The sequence below is a fragment of the Oncorhynchus keta genome, chromosome 26 (assembly GCF_023373465.1).
Source record: "Oncorhynchus keta strain PuntledgeMale-10-30-2019 chromosome 26, Oket_V2, whole genome shotgun sequence".
Classification (NCBI taxonomy): domain Eukaryota; kingdom Metazoa; phylum Chordata; class Actinopteri; order Salmoniformes; family Salmonidae; genus Oncorhynchus; species Oncorhynchus keta.
Genome location: NC_068446.1, coordinates 33,944,130 through 33,962,434, shown reverse-complemented (window position 1 = coordinate 33,962,434; position 18,305 = coordinate 33,944,130). Strand labels below are relative to the sequence as shown.

The 18,305-nt window shown below is 47.1% G+C and overlaps 1 protein-coding gene across 2 annotated transcripts in view; it reads left to right on the top strand.

The window, feature by feature from the left end:
- Positions 1 to 18,305, top strand: part of LOC118358776 (voltage-dependent calcium channel subunit alpha-2/delta-4-like) — a 93,412-nt gene that overhangs the window by 40,494 nt on the left and 34,613 nt on the right. For both annotated transcript variants that reach the window (XM_052480582.1, XM_052480580.1), the window contains exons 15-24: positions 1,165 to 1,251; positions 3,320 to 3,391; positions 3,807 to 3,868; positions 3,981 to 4,048; positions 9,370 to 9,415; positions 9,576 to 9,673; positions 14,662 to 14,755; positions 14,904 to 14,996; positions 15,628 to 15,770; positions 16,300 to 16,371. In XM_052480582.1, coding sequence (XP_052336542.1) covers positions 1,165 to 1,251; positions 3,320 to 3,391; positions 3,807 to 3,868; positions 3,981 to 4,048; positions 9,370 to 9,415; positions 9,576 to 9,673; positions 14,662 to 14,755; positions 14,904 to 14,996; positions 15,628 to 15,770; positions 16,300 to 16,371 — 835 coding nt within the window. The remainder of the gene's footprint in view (positions 1 to 1,164; positions 1,252 to 3,319; positions 3,392 to 3,806; positions 3,869 to 3,980; positions 4,049 to 9,369; positions 9,416 to 9,575; positions 9,674 to 14,661; positions 14,756 to 14,903; positions 14,997 to 15,627; positions 15,771 to 16,299; positions 16,372 to 18,305) is intronic.

Here is an 18,305-nt window from a genome sequence, read left to right as displayed (position 1 = left end):
GATCAGAGGACATTTCTCCAAAAAGTACGATCTTTGTCCCCATGTGCAGTTGCAATCCGTAGTCTGGCTTTTTTATGGCGGTTTTGGAGCAGTGGCTTCTTCCTTGCTGAGCGGCCTTTCAGGTTATGTCGATATAGGACTTGTTTTACTGTGGAAATAGATACTTTTGTAGCTGTTTCCTCCAGCATCTTCACAAGGTCATTTGCTGTTGTTCTGGGATTGACTTGCACTTTGTGCATCAAAGTGCATTCATCTCTAGGAGACCGAACGCGTCTCCTTCCTGAGCGGTATGACGGCTCTGTGGTCCCATGGTGTTTATACTTGTGTACTATTGTGTGTGCAGATGAACGTGGTACCTTCAGGCATTTGGAAATTACTCCCAATGATGAACCAGACTGAGGTCTTGGCTGATTTCTTTTGAGGCACTGAGTTTGGAGGTAGGCCTTGAAATACATCCACAGGTATACCTCCAATTGACTCTCATGATGTCAATTAGCCTATCAGAAGCTTCTAAAGCCATGACATAATTTTCTGGAATTTTCCAAGCTGTTTAAAGGCACAGTCAACTTAGTGTATGTAAACTTCTGACCCAGTGGAATTGTGATACAGTGAATTATAAGTCAAATAATAAGTCTGTAAACAATTGTTGGAAAAAGTACTTGTGTCATGCACAAAGTAGATGTCCTAACCAACTTGCCAAAACTATAGTCACAAGAAATTTGTGAAGTGGTTGAAAAACAAGTCTTAAATGACTCCAATCTAAGTCTGTGTAAACTTCTGACTTCAACAGTACACATGAATACTCACATCAATATAAAAAAGAAAAACACAATCATAGAAACCAAACATGTTATGTGGTCAATAATAAGCCTACTTGTTCCTTTTGGAGCCAGTTGCCATGAAGCCTTTGAAGTCAGGATACCATGTCATGGAGATGTCCATCAAACACAGTTGTCCTAAGTGATTGGCTCAGCCTAGAGAATAAACACATATGACAGACAGACAGACAGACAGACAGACAGACAGACAGACAGACAGACAGACAGACAGACAGACAGACAGACAGACAGACAGCTGAGGTTCTATATAAAACTTGTATCTGTCCTCTTCCTGATTCTTTTCACCCATGTCATCTTCCTCATCTTCTCCTCTCCTGTCCCACAGTACAAAGAAGGTAAGACGCTGAAGCCCAAGCCTAACTACAACAGTGTGGACCTGGCTGAGGTGGAGTGGGAGGACATAGATGAGATAGTGAGTGGTGTATATATATTAACAGTAATATTAATACATAAATGAGATGGTGAGTCGTATATTAGTAATATTAATACATAGATGAGACAGTTAATAGTATAGTAGTAACAGTAATATTAATACATAGATGAGACAGTTAATAGTATAGTAGTAACAGTAATATTAATACATAGATGAGACAGTTAATAGTATAGTAGTAACAGTAATATTAATACATAGATGAGACAGTTAATAGTATAGTAGTAACAGTAATATTAATACATAGATGAGACAGTTAATAGTATAGTAGTAACAGTAATATTAATACATAGATGAGACAGTTAATAGTATAGTAGTAACAGTAATATTAATACATAGATGAGACAGTTAATAGTATAGTAGTAACAGTAATATTAATAAATAGAGGAGACAGTGGGTAGTATAGTAGTAACAGTAATATTAATACATAGATGAGACAGTTAATAGTATAGTAGTAACAGTAATATTAATAAATAGAGGAGACAGTGGGTAGTATAGTAGTAACAGTAATATTAATACATAGATGAGACAGTTAATAGTATAGTAGTAACAGTAATATTAATACATAGAGGAGACAGTGGGTTGTATACAGTAGTAGTAACAGTAATATTAATACATAGAGGAGACAGTGGGTAGTATAGTAGTAACAGTAATATTAATACATAGAGGAGACAGTGGTAGTATACAGTAGTAGTAACAGTAATATTAATACATAGAGGAGACAGTGGGTAGTATACAGTAGTAGTAACAGTAATATTAATACATAGAGGAGACAGTGGGTAGTATACAGTAGTAGTAACAGTAATATTAATACATAGAAGAGACAGTGGGTTGTATACAGTAGTAGTAACAGTAATATTAATACATAGAAGAGACAGTGGGTTGTATACAGTAGTAGTAACAGTAATATTAATACATAGAGGAGACAGTGGGTTGTATACAGTAGTAGTAACAGTAATATTAATACATAGAGGAGACAGTGGGTAGTATACAGTAGTAGTAACAGTAATATTAATACATAGAGGAGACAGTGGGTAGTATACAGTAGTAGTAACAGTAATATTAATACATAGAAGAGACAGTGGGTTGTATACAGTAGTAGTAACAGTAATATTAATACATAGAGGAGACAGTGGGTTGTATACAGTAGTAGTAACAGTAATATTAATACATAGATGAGGTAGTATAGTAGAAATATTAACACATAGATGAGAATAGGTCTTCTACAGCACTTTACAATGAAAAAAAAACTAGTAAGTGAGCCCGGATATAAAGTCAGGAAGAAAACTCTGAATACACATGTACAGTCAGCGGTGGACTTAGTGGTTTGACGGATGGTTTCGTAATGCTGTTGAGGGGCCCCCCCAAAATTGACATTTTCCAACAGACATTACCTGCTATGATTATTGCACATATACTGTACATACCATATCACATGACCCACCGACAACACACTGAATGTCTTCAATAGAGCTTGCCAGCTTGTAAACCGAAGATTTGTATTTATCCTTCTGGTTCATTCAGCTATTCCTATGGGGGAAATGAATGGGGTTTTTGGATAAAAGCCGAAAATAAGGTCTGAGGTTAACACAAGCTTAGGAGATCTCATACATTTTGTTCTATGAGATAATATCAGTCAGTTAACATGACCTTTATGAATTATGAAGCCTTTATGTGCTTATTTTGATTACATAACTGCTTAAATCAGAAAAAGTGATGTTAGCTGCTGAAGATTATCTCAGAACAAAACATAGAAGATTTCCTAAGCCTTTGTTTATCGCAGACCTTATTGTCGCCGTTTATCTAAAAACCCTCCAAAAAAAACATTAATTTCCCCATAGGCTTTGCCCAACGACCCATGGCAGAGTTATTGCCTTCCAAAAGACGCCATTACTATTTCTCGCAATACAGTAGAACTCCTTTCTAGGTATGAATATATATTCATGTATGTTCTGGGCTCTAACAGTGCTGGTTGGGTAATTGTGTTGGTAAGGTAACTGAATTCAAGGTCAACAGTGATTGTGTGCATTATTGTGTGTGTTTTTCCCAGCTAAGGACAGCCATGGTGAAAGGGGAGATGGGCACTCTGTCTTTAAACGTGAGAGCATCAGTGGACAAAGCGGTGAGTGGGACCTTGTGTGTGTGTGTGGGGGGGGGGGGCTCAATGCCTTATGCCTAATGGAATATTAATAGTAGTCTCGTACACCCAACCCTAGGCAGCAGCAGTGACTAGGTTCTGCTTTCAATGACGGACTCTTTTGGCCACTTCAATAAGTGAAGAAAAACTCTCCTAACAAATCAGGAGGCAGACATGACAGGACGTTGCGATTCGAAACTAGGCAGGCAAAACCTTTGCAGTGGTTCAAGTGAAGGTAGTTGATGCAAATTAGACACTCTATACCAAACTGATGTTCTGTTATGTACAGACGTGTTAAGCCGGAACATTTGAAAATTGTGGGAGTCAACCCGGAGGTCTAGAGACACTATATTGATTCTAACTGTCTCATAACACAATTCTCATTTTTTCTTCACAACAGAAAAGGCCTTTGTTCTTAACAAATGACTATTTCTACACAACCATCAACGACACCCCATTCAGGTAAGTGTGATTCTATGATAGCGAGTGTGGTATGTAGTCATAGGCCTGTTGCATTGAATGAAGTCAATGAACATCTCACTCACTCCTTTATTGTATGTATTTCCCTCTGCAGTTTTGGTATGGTTCTGACAAGGGGTCACGGACAGCTGATGTTCATGGGGACAGTCTCTGTGGAAGAAGGTAAGTCTCCCCACTCTACTGCTACTGGCCACTCTCTCTGCCTCTCGTCTGCCCCGCTCTACTGCTACTGGCCACTCTCTCTGCCTCTCGTCTGCCCCGCTCTACTGCTACTGGCCACTCTCTCTGCCTCTCGTCTGCCCCGCTCTACTGCTACTGGCCACTCTCTCTGCCTCTCGTCTGCCCTTCTCTACTGCTACTGGCCACTCTCTCTGCCTCTCATCTGCCCTTCTCTACTGCTACTGGCCACTCTCTCTGCCTCTCGTCTGCCCTTCTCTACTGCTACTGGCCACTCTCTCTGCCTCTCGTCTGCCCTTCTCTACTGCTACTGGCCACTCTCTCTGCCTCTCGTCTGCCCCGCTCTACTGCTACTGGCCACTCTCTCTGCCTCTCGTCTGCCCCGCTCTACTGCTACTGGCCACTCTCTCTGCCTCTCGTCTGCCCTTCTCTACTGCTACTGGCCACTCTCTCTGCCTCTCATCTGCCCCGCTCTACTGCTACTGGCCACTCTCTCTGCCTCTCGTCTGCCCCACTCTGCCACTACTGGCCACTCTCTCTGCCTCTCGTCTGCCCTTCTCTACTGCTACTGGCCACTCTCTCTGCCTCTCGTCTGCCCCGCTCTACTGCTACTGGCCACTCTCTCTGCCTCTCATCTGCCCTTCTCTACTGCTACTGGCCACTCTCTCTGCCTCTCGTCTGCCCTTCTCTACTGCTACTGGCCACTCTCTCTGCCTCTCGTCTGCCCCACTCTGCCACTACTGGCCACTCTCTCTGCCTCTCGTCTGCCCTTCTCTACTGCTACTGGCCACTCTCTCTGCCTCTCGTCTGCCCCGCTCTACTGCTACTGGCCACTCTCTCTGCCTCTCATCTGCCCTTCTCTACTGCTACTGGCCACTCTCTCTGCCTCTCATCTGCTGCTACTGGCCACTCTCTGCCTCTCGTCTGCCTCTGCCACTACTGGTCTGCCTCCGTCTGCCCTTCTCTACTGCTACTGGCCACTCTCTCTGCCTCTCGTCTGCCCTTCTCTACTGCTACTGGCCACTCTCTCTGCCTCTCGTCTGCCTCTCTGCTACTGGCCACTCTCTCTGCCTCTCGTCTGCCCCGCTCTACTGCTACTGGCCACTCTCTCTGCCTCTCGTCTGCCCCGCTCTACTGCTACTGGCCACTCTCTCTGCCTCTCGTCTGCCCCTCTCTACTGCTACTGGCCACTCTCTCTGCCACTCATATGCCCCTCTCTACTGCTACTGGCCACTCTCTCTGCCTCTCGTCTGCCCTTCTCTACTGCTACTGGCCACTCTCTCTGCCTCTCGTCTGCCCTTCTCTACTGCTACTGGCCACTCTCTCTGCCTCTCGTCTGCCCCTCTCTACTGCTACTGGCCACTCTCTCTGCCTCTCGTCTGCCCTTCTCTACTGCTACTGGCCACTCTCTCTGCCACTCTATGCCTCTCTGGCCACTCTCTCTGCCACCTATCTCTACTGCTACTGGCCACTCTCTCTGCCACTCATCTGCCCCACTCTCACTACTGGCCACTCTCTCTGCCTCTCGTCTGCCCTTCTCTACTACTACTGGCCACTCTCTCTGCCTCTCGTCTGGCTCTACTGCTACTGGCCATTCTCTCTGCCTCTCATCTGCCCTCTACTGCTACTGGCCACTCTCTCTGCCACTGTCTGCCCCGCTCTACTGCTACTGGCCTCTGCCTCTCGTCTGCCCTTCTCTACTGCTACTGGCCACTCTCTCTGCCTCTCGTCTGCCCTTCTCTACTGCTACTGGCCACTCTCTCTGCCTCTCGTCTGCCCTTCTCTACTGCTACTGGCCACTCTCTCTGCCTCTCGTCTGCCCCGCTCTACTGCTACTGGCCACTCTCTCTGCCTCTCGTCTGCCCCGCTCTACTGCTACTGGCCACTCTCTCTGCCACTCATCTGCCCCGCTCTACTGCTACTGGCCACTCTCTCTGCCTCTCATCTGCCCTTCTCTACTGCTACTGGCCACTCTCTCTGCCTCTCGTCTGCCCCGCTCTACTGCTACTGGCCATTCTCTCTGCCTCTCATCTGCCCTTCTCTACTGCTACTGGCCACTCTCTCTGCCTCTCGTCTGCCCTTCTCTACTGCTACTGGCCACTCTCTCTGCCTCTCGTCTGCCCCGCTCTACTGCTACTGGCCACTCTCTCTGCCTCTCATCTGCCCCACTCTGCCACTACTGGCCACTCTCTCTGCCTCTCGTCTGCCCTTCTCTACTGCTACTGGCCACTCTCTCTGCCTCTCGTCTGCCCCGCTCTACTGCTACTGGCCATTCTCTCTGCCTCTCATCTGCCCTTCTCTACTGCTACTGGCCACTCTCTCTGCCTCTCATCTGCCCTGCTCTGCTGCTACTGGCCACTCTCTCTGCCTCTCATCTGCCCTTCTCTACTGCTACTGGCCACTCTCTCTGCCTCTCGTCTGCCCCGCTCTACTGCTACTGGCCATTCTCTCTGCCTCTCATCTGCCCTTCTCTACTGCTACTGGCCACTCTCTCTGCCTCTCATCTGCCCTTCTCTACTGCTACTGGCCACTCTCTCTGCCTCTCATCTGCCCTTCTCTACTGCTACTGGCCACTCTCTCTGCCTCTCATCTGCCCCGCTCTACTGCTACTGGCCATTCTCTCTGCCTCTCATCTGCCCTTCTCTACTGCTACTGGCCACTCTCTCTGCCTCTCATCTGCCCTGCTCTACTGCTACTGGCCACTCTCTCTGCCTCTCATCTGCCCCGCTCTACTGCTACTGGCCACTCTCTCTACCTCTCATCTGCACCGCTCTACTGCTACTGGCCACTCTCTCTGCCTCTCGTCTGCCCTTCTCTACTGCTACTGGCCACTCTCTCTGCCTCTCATCTGCCCCGCTCTACTGCTACTGGCCACTCTCTCTGCCTCTCATCTGCCCCGCTCTACTGCTACTGGCCACTCTCTCTACCTCTCATCTGCCCCGCTCTACTGCTACTGGCCACTCTCTCTGCCTCTCGTCTGCCCTTCTCTACTGCTACTGGCCACTCTCTCTGCCTCTCATCTGCCCCGCTCTACTGCTACTGGCCACTCTCTCTGCCTCTAGTCTGCCCTTCTCTACTGCTACTGGCCACTCTCTCTGCCTCTCATCTGCCCCGCTCTACTGCTACTGGCCACTCTCTCTGCCTCTCATCTGCCCCGCTCTACTGCTACTGGCCACTCTCTCTGTCTCTCATCTGCCCCGCTCTACTGCTACTGGCCATTCTCTCTGCCTCTCATCTGCCCCGCTCTACTGCTACTGGCCACTCTCTCTGCCTCTCGTCTGCCCTTCTCTACTGCTACTGGCCACTCTCTCTGCCTCTTGTCTGCCCCGCTCTACTGCTACTGGCCATTCTCTCTGCCTCTCATCTGCCCTTCTCTACTGCTACTGGCCACTCTCTCTGCCTCTCATCTGCCCTTCTCTACTGCTACTGGCCACTCTCTGCCTCTCATCTCTCTCTGCTACTGGCCATTCTCTCTGCCTCTCATCTGCCCTGCTCTACTGCTACTGGCCACTCTCTCTGCCACTCATCTGCCCCCTCTCTGCTACTGGCCACTCTCTCTGCCTCTCGCTCTACTGCTACTGGCCACTCTCTCTGCCTCTCATCTGCCCCGCTCTACTGCTACTGGCCACTCTCTCTGCCTCTCATCTGCCCCGCTCTACTGCTACTGGCCACTCTCTCTGCCTCTCATCTGCCCCGCTCTACTGCTACTGGCCACTCTCTCTGCCACTCATCTGCCCCGCTCTACTGCTACTGGCCACTCTCTCTGCCACTCATCTGCCCCGCTCTACTGCTACTGGCCACTCTCTGCCTCTCATCTGCCCTTCTCTACTGCTACTGGCCACTCTCTCTGCCTCTCATCTGCCCCGCTCTACTGCTACTGGCCACTCTCTCTGCCACTCATCTGCCCCGCTCTACTGCTACTGGCCACTCTCTCTGCCTCTCATCTGCCCCGCTCTACTGCTACTGGCCACTCTCTCTGCCTCTCATCTGCCCCGCTCTACTGCTACTGGCCACTCTCTCTGCCTCTCATCTGCCCCGCTCTACTGCTACTGGCCACTCTCTCTGCCTCTCATCTGCCCCGCTCTACTGCTACTGGCCACTCTCTCTGCCACTCATCTGCCCCGCTCTACTGCTACTGGCCACTCTCTCTGCCTCTCATCTGCCCCGCTCTACTGCTACTGGCCACTTTCTGCCTCTCATCTGCCCTTCTCTACTGCTACTGGCCACTCTCTCTGCCTCTCATCTGCCCTTCTCTACTGCTACTGGCCACTCTCTCTGCCTCTCATCTGCCCTTCTCTACTGCTACTGGCCACTCTCTCTGCCTCTCATCTGCCCCGCTCTACTGCTACTGGCCACTCTCTCTGCCTCTCATCTGCCCCGCTCTACTGCTACTGGCCACTCTCTCTGCCTCTCATCTGCCCCGCTCTACTGCTACTGGCCACTCTCTCTGCCTCTCATCTGCCCTGCTCTACTGCTACTGGCCACTCTCTCTGCCTCTCATCTGCCCCGCTCTACTGCTACTGGCCACTCTCTCTGCCTCTCATCTGCCCCGCTCTACTGCTACTGGCCACTCTCTCTGCCACTCATCTGCCCCGCTCTACTGCTACTGGTCACTCTGCCACTCATCTGCCCCGCTCTACTGCTACTGGCCACTCTCTCTGCCTCTCATCTGCCCCACTCTACTGCTACTGGCCACTCTCTCTACCTCTCATCTGCCCCGCTCTACTGCTACTGGCCACTCTCTCTGCCTCTCATCTGCCCCGCTCTACTGCTACTGGCCACTCTCTCTGCCTCTCATCTGCCCCGCTCTACTGCTACTGGCCACTCTCTCTACCTCTCATCTGCCCTGCTCTACTGCTACTGGCCACTCTCTCTGCCACTCATCTGCCCCGCTCTACTGCTACTGGCCACTCTCTCTGCCTCTCATCTGCTCTACTGCTACTGGCCACTCTCTCTGCCTCTCATCTGGCTCTACTGCTACTGGCCACTCTCTCTGCCTCTCATCTGCCCCGCCACTGCTACTGGCCACTCTCTCTGCCTCTCATCTGCCCTGACTGCCTGGCCACTCTCTCTGCCTCTCATCTGCCCTGCTCTACTGCTACTGGCCACTCTCTCTGCCTCTCATCTGCCCCGCTCTACTGCTACTGGCCACTCTCTCTGCCTCTCATCTGCCCCGCTCTACTGCTACTGGCCACTCTCTCTACCACTCATCTGCCCCTCTCTACTGCTACTGGCCAGTCTCTCTGCCACTCATTTACTGCAGAACAATCTGATTTATTTACTGGTTGCATCCAATCTCCACTCAGGCCTGCATGACCTGACGTCCCCTGATCTATCCATATCCAATGAGTGGTAAGCATGGATAAATACTAACAAATAAAGAATTGACTGTAATCCTCTAAATACATTTACTGAAATGTAACACCCTAAATGATAGACTGTTGGACTGTAATAATTTATTGGCCTTAAATGGCCCTCCATGGAGTGAAACCCCCATTGTCTTTCCGTTCAGGACGTATTGTGAGACAGACATTGATCCTCACCACCGCAAATACTCTCAGCTTCAGGCTGTCATTCGCTACCTGCAGGGGAAGGAGCCTGACCTGGAGTGTGAGTACTTTCTCTACAGCCTGCTCCATAGATAAATTCTTATTCAACCACTAACCCTAACCCTAACGCTGATGTTACCCTAACGCTGATGTTACCCTAACGCTGATGTTACCCTAACCCCAACGCTGATGTTAGCCTAACCCCAATGCTGATGTTACCCTAACCCCAACGCTGATGTTACCCTAACGCTGATGTTACCCTAACACTGATGTTACCCTAACCCTAACACTGATGTTACCCTAACACTGATGTTACCCTAACGCTGATGTTACCCTAACACTGATGTTACCCTAACCCTAACGCTGATGTTACCCTAACACTGATGTTACCCTAATGCTGATGTTACCCTAACACTGATGTTACCCTAACGCTGATGTTACCCTAACACTGATGTTACCCTAACCCTAACGCTGATGTTACCCTAACACTGATGTTACCCTAACGCTGATGTTACCCTAACACTGATGTTACCCTAACGCTGATGTTACCCTAACACTGATGTTACCCTAACGCTGATGTTACCCTAACACTGATGTTACCCTAACGCTGATGTTACCCTAACACTGATGTTACCCTAACGCTGATGTTACCCTAACACTGATGTTACCCTAACACTGATGTTACCCTAACGCTGATGTTACCCTAACACTGATGTTACCCTAACGCTGATGTTACCCTAACGCTGATGTTACCCTAACCCTGATGTTACCCTAACACTGATGTTACCCTAACGCTGATGTTACCCTAACACTGATGTTACCCTAACCCTGATGTTACCCTAACACTGATGTTACCCTAACGCTGATGTTACCCTAACGCTGATGTTACCCTAACCCTGATGTTACCCTAACGCTGATGTTACCCTAACCCTGATGTTACCCTAACCCTGATGTTACCCTAACACTGATGTTACCCTAACACTGATGTTACCCTAACGCTGATGTTACCCTAACCCTGATGTTACCCTAACGCTGATGTTACCCTAACCCTGATAACGCTGATGTTACCCTAACGCTGATGTTACCCTAACCCTGATGTTACCCTAACGCTGATGTTACCCTAACCCTGATGTTACCCTAACGCTGATGTTACCCTAACACTGATGTTACCCTAACCCTAACACTGATGTTACCCTAACGCTGATGTTACCCTAACGCTGATGTTACCCTAGCGCTGATGTTACCCTAACGCTGATGCTATCCTAACCCCAACGCTGATGTTACCCTAACCCTAACGCTAATGTTACCCTAACCCTAATGCTGATGTTACCCTAACCCCAACGCTGATGTTGCTCTAACCCCGATGCTGATGTTACCCTAACCCCAACGCTGATGTTGCTCTAACCCCAACGCTGATGTTGCTCTAACCCCAACGCTGATGTTGCTCTAACCCCAACGCTGATGTTACCCTAACGCTGATGTTACCCTAACGCTGATGTTACCCTAACGCTGATGTTACCCTAACCCTAACGCTGATGTTACCCTAACGCTGATGTTACCCTAACGCTGATGTTACCCTAACCCTAACGCTGATGTTACCCTAACGCTGATGTTACCCTAACGCTGATGCTATCCTAACCCTAACGCTGATGTTACCCTAACCCTAACGCTGATGTTACCCTAACGCTGATGTTACCCTAACCCTGATGTTACCCTAACACTGATGTTACCCTAACGCTGATGTTACCCTAACGCTGATGTTACCCTAACCCTGATGTTACCCTAACGCTGATGTTACCCTAACCCTGATGTTACCCTAACCCTGATGTTACCCTAACACTGATGTTACCCTAACGCTGATGTTACCCTAACCCTGATGTTACCCTAACGCTGATGTTACCCTAACCCTGATGTTACCCTAACCCTGATGTTACCCTAACGCTGATGTTACCCTAACGCTGATGTTACCCTAACCCTGATGTTACCCTAACGCTGATGTTACCCTAACCCTGATGTTACCCTAACACTGATGTTACCCTAACACTGATGTTACCCTAACCCTAACACTGATGTTACCCTAACGCTGATGTTACCCTAATGCTGATGTTACCCTAACGCTGATGCTATCCTAACCCCAACGCTGATGTTACCCTAACCCTAATGCTGATGTTACCCTAACCCTAATGCTGATGTTACCCTAACGCTGATGTTACCCTAACCCTAATGCTGATGTTACCCTAACGCTGATGTTGCTCTAACCCCGACGCTGATGTTACCCTAACCCCAACGCTGATGTTGCTCTAACCCCAACACTGATGTTGCTCTAACCCCAACGCTGATGTTGCTCTAACCCCAACGCTGATGTTACCCTAACGCTGATGTTACCCTAATGCTGATGTTACCCTAACGCTGATGTTACCCTAACCCTAACGCTGATGTTACCCTAACGCTGATGTTACCCTAACACTGATGTTACCCTAACCCTAACGCTGATGTTACCCTAATGCTGATGTTACCCTAACGCTGATGTTACCCTAACGCTGATGCTATCCTAACCCCAACGCTGATGTTACCCTAACCCTAACGCTGATGTTACCCTAACCCTAATGCTGATGTTACCCTAACCCCAACGCTGATGTTGCTCTAACCCCGACGCTGACGTTACCCTAACACTGATGTTACCCTAACGCTGATGTTACCCTAACCCTGATGTTACCCTAACGCTGATGTTACCCTAACCCTGATGTTACCCTAACACTGATGTTACCCTAACGCTGATGTTACCCTAACGCTGATGTTACCCTAACGCTGATGTTACCCTAACCCTAACGCTGATGTTACCCTAATGCTGATGTTACCCTAACGCTGATGTTACCCTAACGCTAACGCTGATGTTACCCTAACGCTGATGTTACCCTAACGCTGATGTTACCCTAACGCTGATGTTACCCTAACGCTGATGTTACCCTAACCCTGATGTTACCCTAACCCTGATGTTACCCTAACACTGATGTTACCCTAACGCTGATGTTACCCTAACGCTGATGTTACCCTAACCCTGATGTTACCCAAACGCTGATGTTACCCTAACCCTGATGTTACCCTAACCCTGATGTTACCCTAACACTGATGTTACCCTAACGCTGATGTTACCCTAACCCTGATGTTACCCTAACGCTGATGTTACCCTAACCCTGATGTTACCCTAACACTGATGTTACCCTAACGCTGATGTTACCCTAACCCTGATGTTACCCTAACCCTGATGTTACCCTAACGCTGATGTTACCCTAACACTGATGTTACCCTAACCCTAACACTGATGTTACCCTAACGCTGATGTTACCCTAACGCTGATGTTACCCTAACGCTGATGTTGATGCTATCCTAACCCCAACGCTGATGTTACCCTAACCCTAACGCTGATGTTACCCTAACCCTAATGCTGATGTTACCCTAACCCCAACGCTGATGTTGCTCTAACCCCGACGCTGATGTTACCCTAACCCCAACGCTGATGTTGCTCTAACCCCGACGCTGATGTTACCCTAACCCCAACGCTGATGTTGCTCTAACCCCAACGCTGATGTTGCTCTAACCCCAACGCTGATGTTGCTCTAACCCCAACGCTGATGTTGCTCTAACCCCAACGCTGATGTTACCCTAACGCTGATGTTACCCTAATGCTGATGTTACCCTAACGCTGATGTTACCCTAACCCTAACGCTGATGTTACCCTAACGCTGATGTTACCCTAACGCTGATGTTACCCTAACACTGATGTTACCTTAACCCTGATGTTACCCTAACCCTGATGTTACCCTAACGCTGATGTTACCCTAACGCTGATGTTACCCTAACGCTGATGTTACCCTAACGCTGATGCTATCCTAACCCCAACGGTGATGTTACCCTAACCCTAACGCTGATGTTACCCTAACCCTAATGCTGATGTTACCCTAACCCCAACGCTGATGTTGCTCTAACCCCGACGCTGATGTTGCTCTAACCCCGACGCTGATGTTGCTCTAACCCCAACGCTGATGTTACCCTAACCCCAATGCTGATGTTACCCTAACCCCAACGCTGATGTTACCCTAACCCCAACGCTGATGTTGCTCTAACCCCAACGCTGATGTTACCCTAACCCCAACCCCAATGCTGATGTTACCCTAACGCTGATGTTACCCTAACGCTGATGTTACCCTAACGCTGATGTTACCCTAACCCCAATGCTGATGTTACCCTAACCCCAATGCTGATGTTACCGTAACGCTGATGTTACCCTAATGCTGATGTTACCCTAACGCTGATGTTACCCTAACCCCAATGCTGATGTTACCCTAACGCTGATGTTACCCTAATGCTGATGTTACCCTAACGCTGATGTTACCCTAACCCCAATGCTGATGTTACCCTAACGCTGATGTTACCCTAACGCTGATGTTACCCTAACACCAACGCTGATGTTACCCTAACGCTGATGTTACCCTAACACCAACGCTGATGTTACCCTAATGCTGATGTTACCCTAACACCAACGCTGATGTTACCCTAACCCCAATGCTGATGTTACCCTAACACCAACGCTGATGTTACCCTAACCCCAATGCTGATGTTACCCTAACACCAACGCTGATGTTACCTTAACCCCAATGCTGATGTTACCCTAACGCTGATGTTACCCTAACGCTGATGTTACCCTAACGCTGATGTTACCCAAACCCTAACGCTGATGTTACCCTGACCCCAACGCTGATGTTACCCTAACCCTGACCCGAACATCTGTATTGTGGATCCCCAGGAAGACTTGCCTGTGCGAGGTTATCAGCTAATGGGGATAATAGAGATTATTATGAAGACATAATATAAGTATATTATCTGCTAAACTTCAAGTTGATGTTGACTGAGTGTCTGTGAATCCCAGGTGACGAGGTGCTGCTGCAGCAGACTCTGTTTGATGTTGACTGAGTGTCTGTGACTCCCAGGTGACGAGGTGCTGCTGCAGCAGACTCTGTTTGATGTTGACTGAGTGTTTGTGACTCCCAGGTGACGAGGTGCTGCTGCAGCAGACTCTGTTTGATGCCGTAGTGACAGCCCCCTTAGAATCCTACTGGCAGGCCATCATGCTCAATGCATCTGGGTAAGACTACAAGATTATATGTTTTTCACTCCTTTCCTTTTATATTAGCTAGTGTATGTGTGTGTGTTGTGTGTTTTGTGCACGCTTATGTGTGTGGATGTGTATTTGAGTGCATTAAATACCAATCTGTGTATTTGTGTGTGTTCAGGATGGAGATGGGTGTGGAGACAGCCTTTCTGGGAACCCGCTCTGGCCTTATCCGGCTTACCAGATACACTGGCATAGAGACCAGGGTCGCCAAGTGAGTCACACTACCCCAGAGTTATCCCATTACAGCCTACATTAGCCCTACAGAGTTAGCCCATTACAGACTACATTATCCCCACAGAGTTAGCCCATTACAGACTACATTAGCCCTACAGAGTTAGCCCATTACAGACTACATTAGCCCTACAGAGTTAGCCCATTACAGACTACATTATCCCCACAGAGTTAGCCCATTACAGACTACATTAGCCCTACAGAGTTAGCCCATTACCGACTACCATTATCCCCACAGAGTTAGCCCATTGCAGACTACATTAGCCCTACAGAGTTAGCCCCTATTACAGGCTCAATTAGCCCTACAGAGTTAGCCTACATTAGTCCTACAGAGTTAACCCATATTACAGACTACATTAGCCCTACAGATTTGGTCCATATTACAGCCTACATTAGCCCTACAGAGTTAGCCCATATTACAGCCTGTGTCCTTTGAGCAGGAAAGTATTCACTAGGAACCAAATGAAAGAAACAGGCAGACAGTACGTGAACTTGTCCAATATGAAACACTTGTTTTTCCTTTGCAAAAGTTTTGCTACAGTGTGCGCTAATGAATAGGTCTCAGGAGTTTGCTCTAAACTCTCTTACAGTAACTACTTCCTGCTCTACAGAAAGTTCTTGACTCCAGCTGATAAGGACAACCTGTTTACCGTGGACCATTTCCCCCTGTGGTACCGCCTGGCCATGGAGAACCCCCCTGGACGCTTCCTCTACTACATCCCTGTGGAGGACAAAGACAACAGAGACAAGACAGGTACCATCCCTATCATCCAGGGTTGGGGTCCATCCCTATCATCCATGGTTGAGGTCCATCCCTATCTTCCATGGTTGAGGTCCATCCCTAGCCTAATCCCAGATCGGTTTGAGCTGTCTTGGCAATGCTTGCTGTGACAATGACACTAGGAGTTGGCAAGACAACACAAACAGACCTAGCATCAGTCTAGTGAATTACGTCTTCTACCAAGTCAATTTAGGAATTTAATGGAGAAATTTGAGAAATTCCATGTACAGCTCCAACTGGCTGAAATTGACCCCAACTCTGCTAATATTTGATTATTCCTATTGACATGATATTATAATGTAACAGCGGTGAGTTTCCCCAAACATAATGATAATCTTTAGCACTAAAATAATCTGAAGTCTACTGGTAACTTCGGCAACGGACCAACGATGCTTTTATTGCTAAAGACAATCATTATGTTTTGGGGAAAATCAACCCAGACCTACAGAAGCTCAAAGGTTGTGTTAGACTGATTGTTGATTGGTTGTTCGTCTTGTGACAGGGACGTCAAAGTATGTCATAGCCGCCACAGCTGTGACTGTGTCATCGGGAGGCAAGATGGCCATGGCTGGAGGTAAGCTTCTGACTTTTACTTTCTCTGAAATGTCGAGCTGCTTAACACTCATCCTGGTGGCGTTAATGCCTCTTGTGGCTTCTACGTGTATTGAAGTGTCCATAACTTTAGTAGTATTCTCTGTGGTGCTACTGCTAAATGTTTGACACACTTTTGGCTTGTGGCGAAGGAAGCGCTCCATGTGTCTTGTGAAGGTCCCTAGAAGAGGAGGGTTACTGTTAAGTGTATGTGATGGTTTTCACTAGAGGTCGACCAAATATGATTTTTCAACACCGATACCGCTACCGATTATTGGAGGACCAAAAAAAGCCGATACCGATTAATTGGACAATTTTATTTTTTTTTGTAATAATGACAATTACAACAATACTGAACTTAATATAATACATCAATAAAATCTATTTAGCCTCAAATAAATAATGAAACATGTTCAATTTGGTTTAAATAATGCAAAAACAAAGTGTTGGAGAAGAAAGTAAAAGTGCAATATGTGCCATGTAAGAAAGCTAACGTTTAAGTTCCTTGCTCAGAACATGAGAACATATGAAAGCTGGTGGTTCCTTTTTAACATGAGTCTTCAATATTCCCAGGTAAGAAGTTTTAGGTTGTAGTTATTATAGGAATTATAGGACTATTTCTCTCTATACCATTTGTATTTCATATACCTTTGACTATTGGATGTTCTTATAGGCACTTTAGTATTGCCAGTGCAACAGTGTAGATTCCGTCCCTCTCCTCACATCGACAACAGCCACCCTCGAAGCAGCGTTACCGATGCAGAGCAAGGGGAACAACTACTCCAAGTCTCAGAGCGAGTGACGTTTGAAACGCTATTAGTGCGCACCCCGCTAACTAGCTAGCCATTTCACATCAGTTACACCAGCCTAATCTCGGGAGTTGATAGGCTTGAAGTCATAAACAGAGCAATGCTTGAAGCATTGCGAAGAGCTGCTGGCAAAACGCACAAAAGTGCTGTTTGAATGAATGCTTATGAGCCTGCTGGTGCCTACCAACGCTCAGTCAGACTGCTCTATCAAATGATAGACTTAATTATAACATAATAACACACAGAAATACGAGCCTTAGGTCATTAATATGGTCGAATCCGAAAACTATCATCTCGAAAACAAAACGTTTATTCTTTCAGTGAAATACGGAACCGTTCAGTATTTTATCTAACAGGTGGCATCCATAAGTCTAAATATTCCTGTTACATTGCACAACCTTCAATGTTATGTCATAATTACGTAAAGTTCTGGCAAATTAGTTTGCAACTAGCCAGGTGGCCCAAACTGTTGCATATACCCTGACTCTGCGTGCAATGAACGCAAGAGAAGTGACACAATTTCACCTGGTTAATATTGCCTGCTTAACCTGGATTTCTTTTAGCTAAATATGCAGGTTTAAAAATATATACTTGTGTATTGATTTTTTTTAAAGGCATTGATGTTTATGGTTAGATAGTCGTGCAACGATTGTGCTTTTTTCGCAAATGCACTTTTGTTAAATCATCCCTGTTTGGCAAAGTTGGCTGTCTTTGTTAGGAAGAAATAGTCTTCACACAGTTCGCAACGAGCCAGGCGGCTCAAACTGCTGCATATACCCTGACTCTGTTGCAAGAGAAGTGACACACTTTCCCTAGTTAAAAGAAATTCATGTTAGCAGGCAATTTTAACTAAATATGCAGGTTTAAAAATATATACTTGTGTATTGATTTTAAGAAAGGCATTGATTTTTATGGTTAGGTAGATGTTGGAGCAACGACAACCCTTTTTCACGAATGCTCACCACATCAATTATATGCATTGAAAATAAGAATGTGTTCTTATTTTAACTGACTTGCCTAGTTTTTAAAAAAGTTGTCAACAAAAGTATTTTTTAAATCGGCCACTCGATGTCCAAAAATACCAATTTCCGATTGTTATTAAAACTTG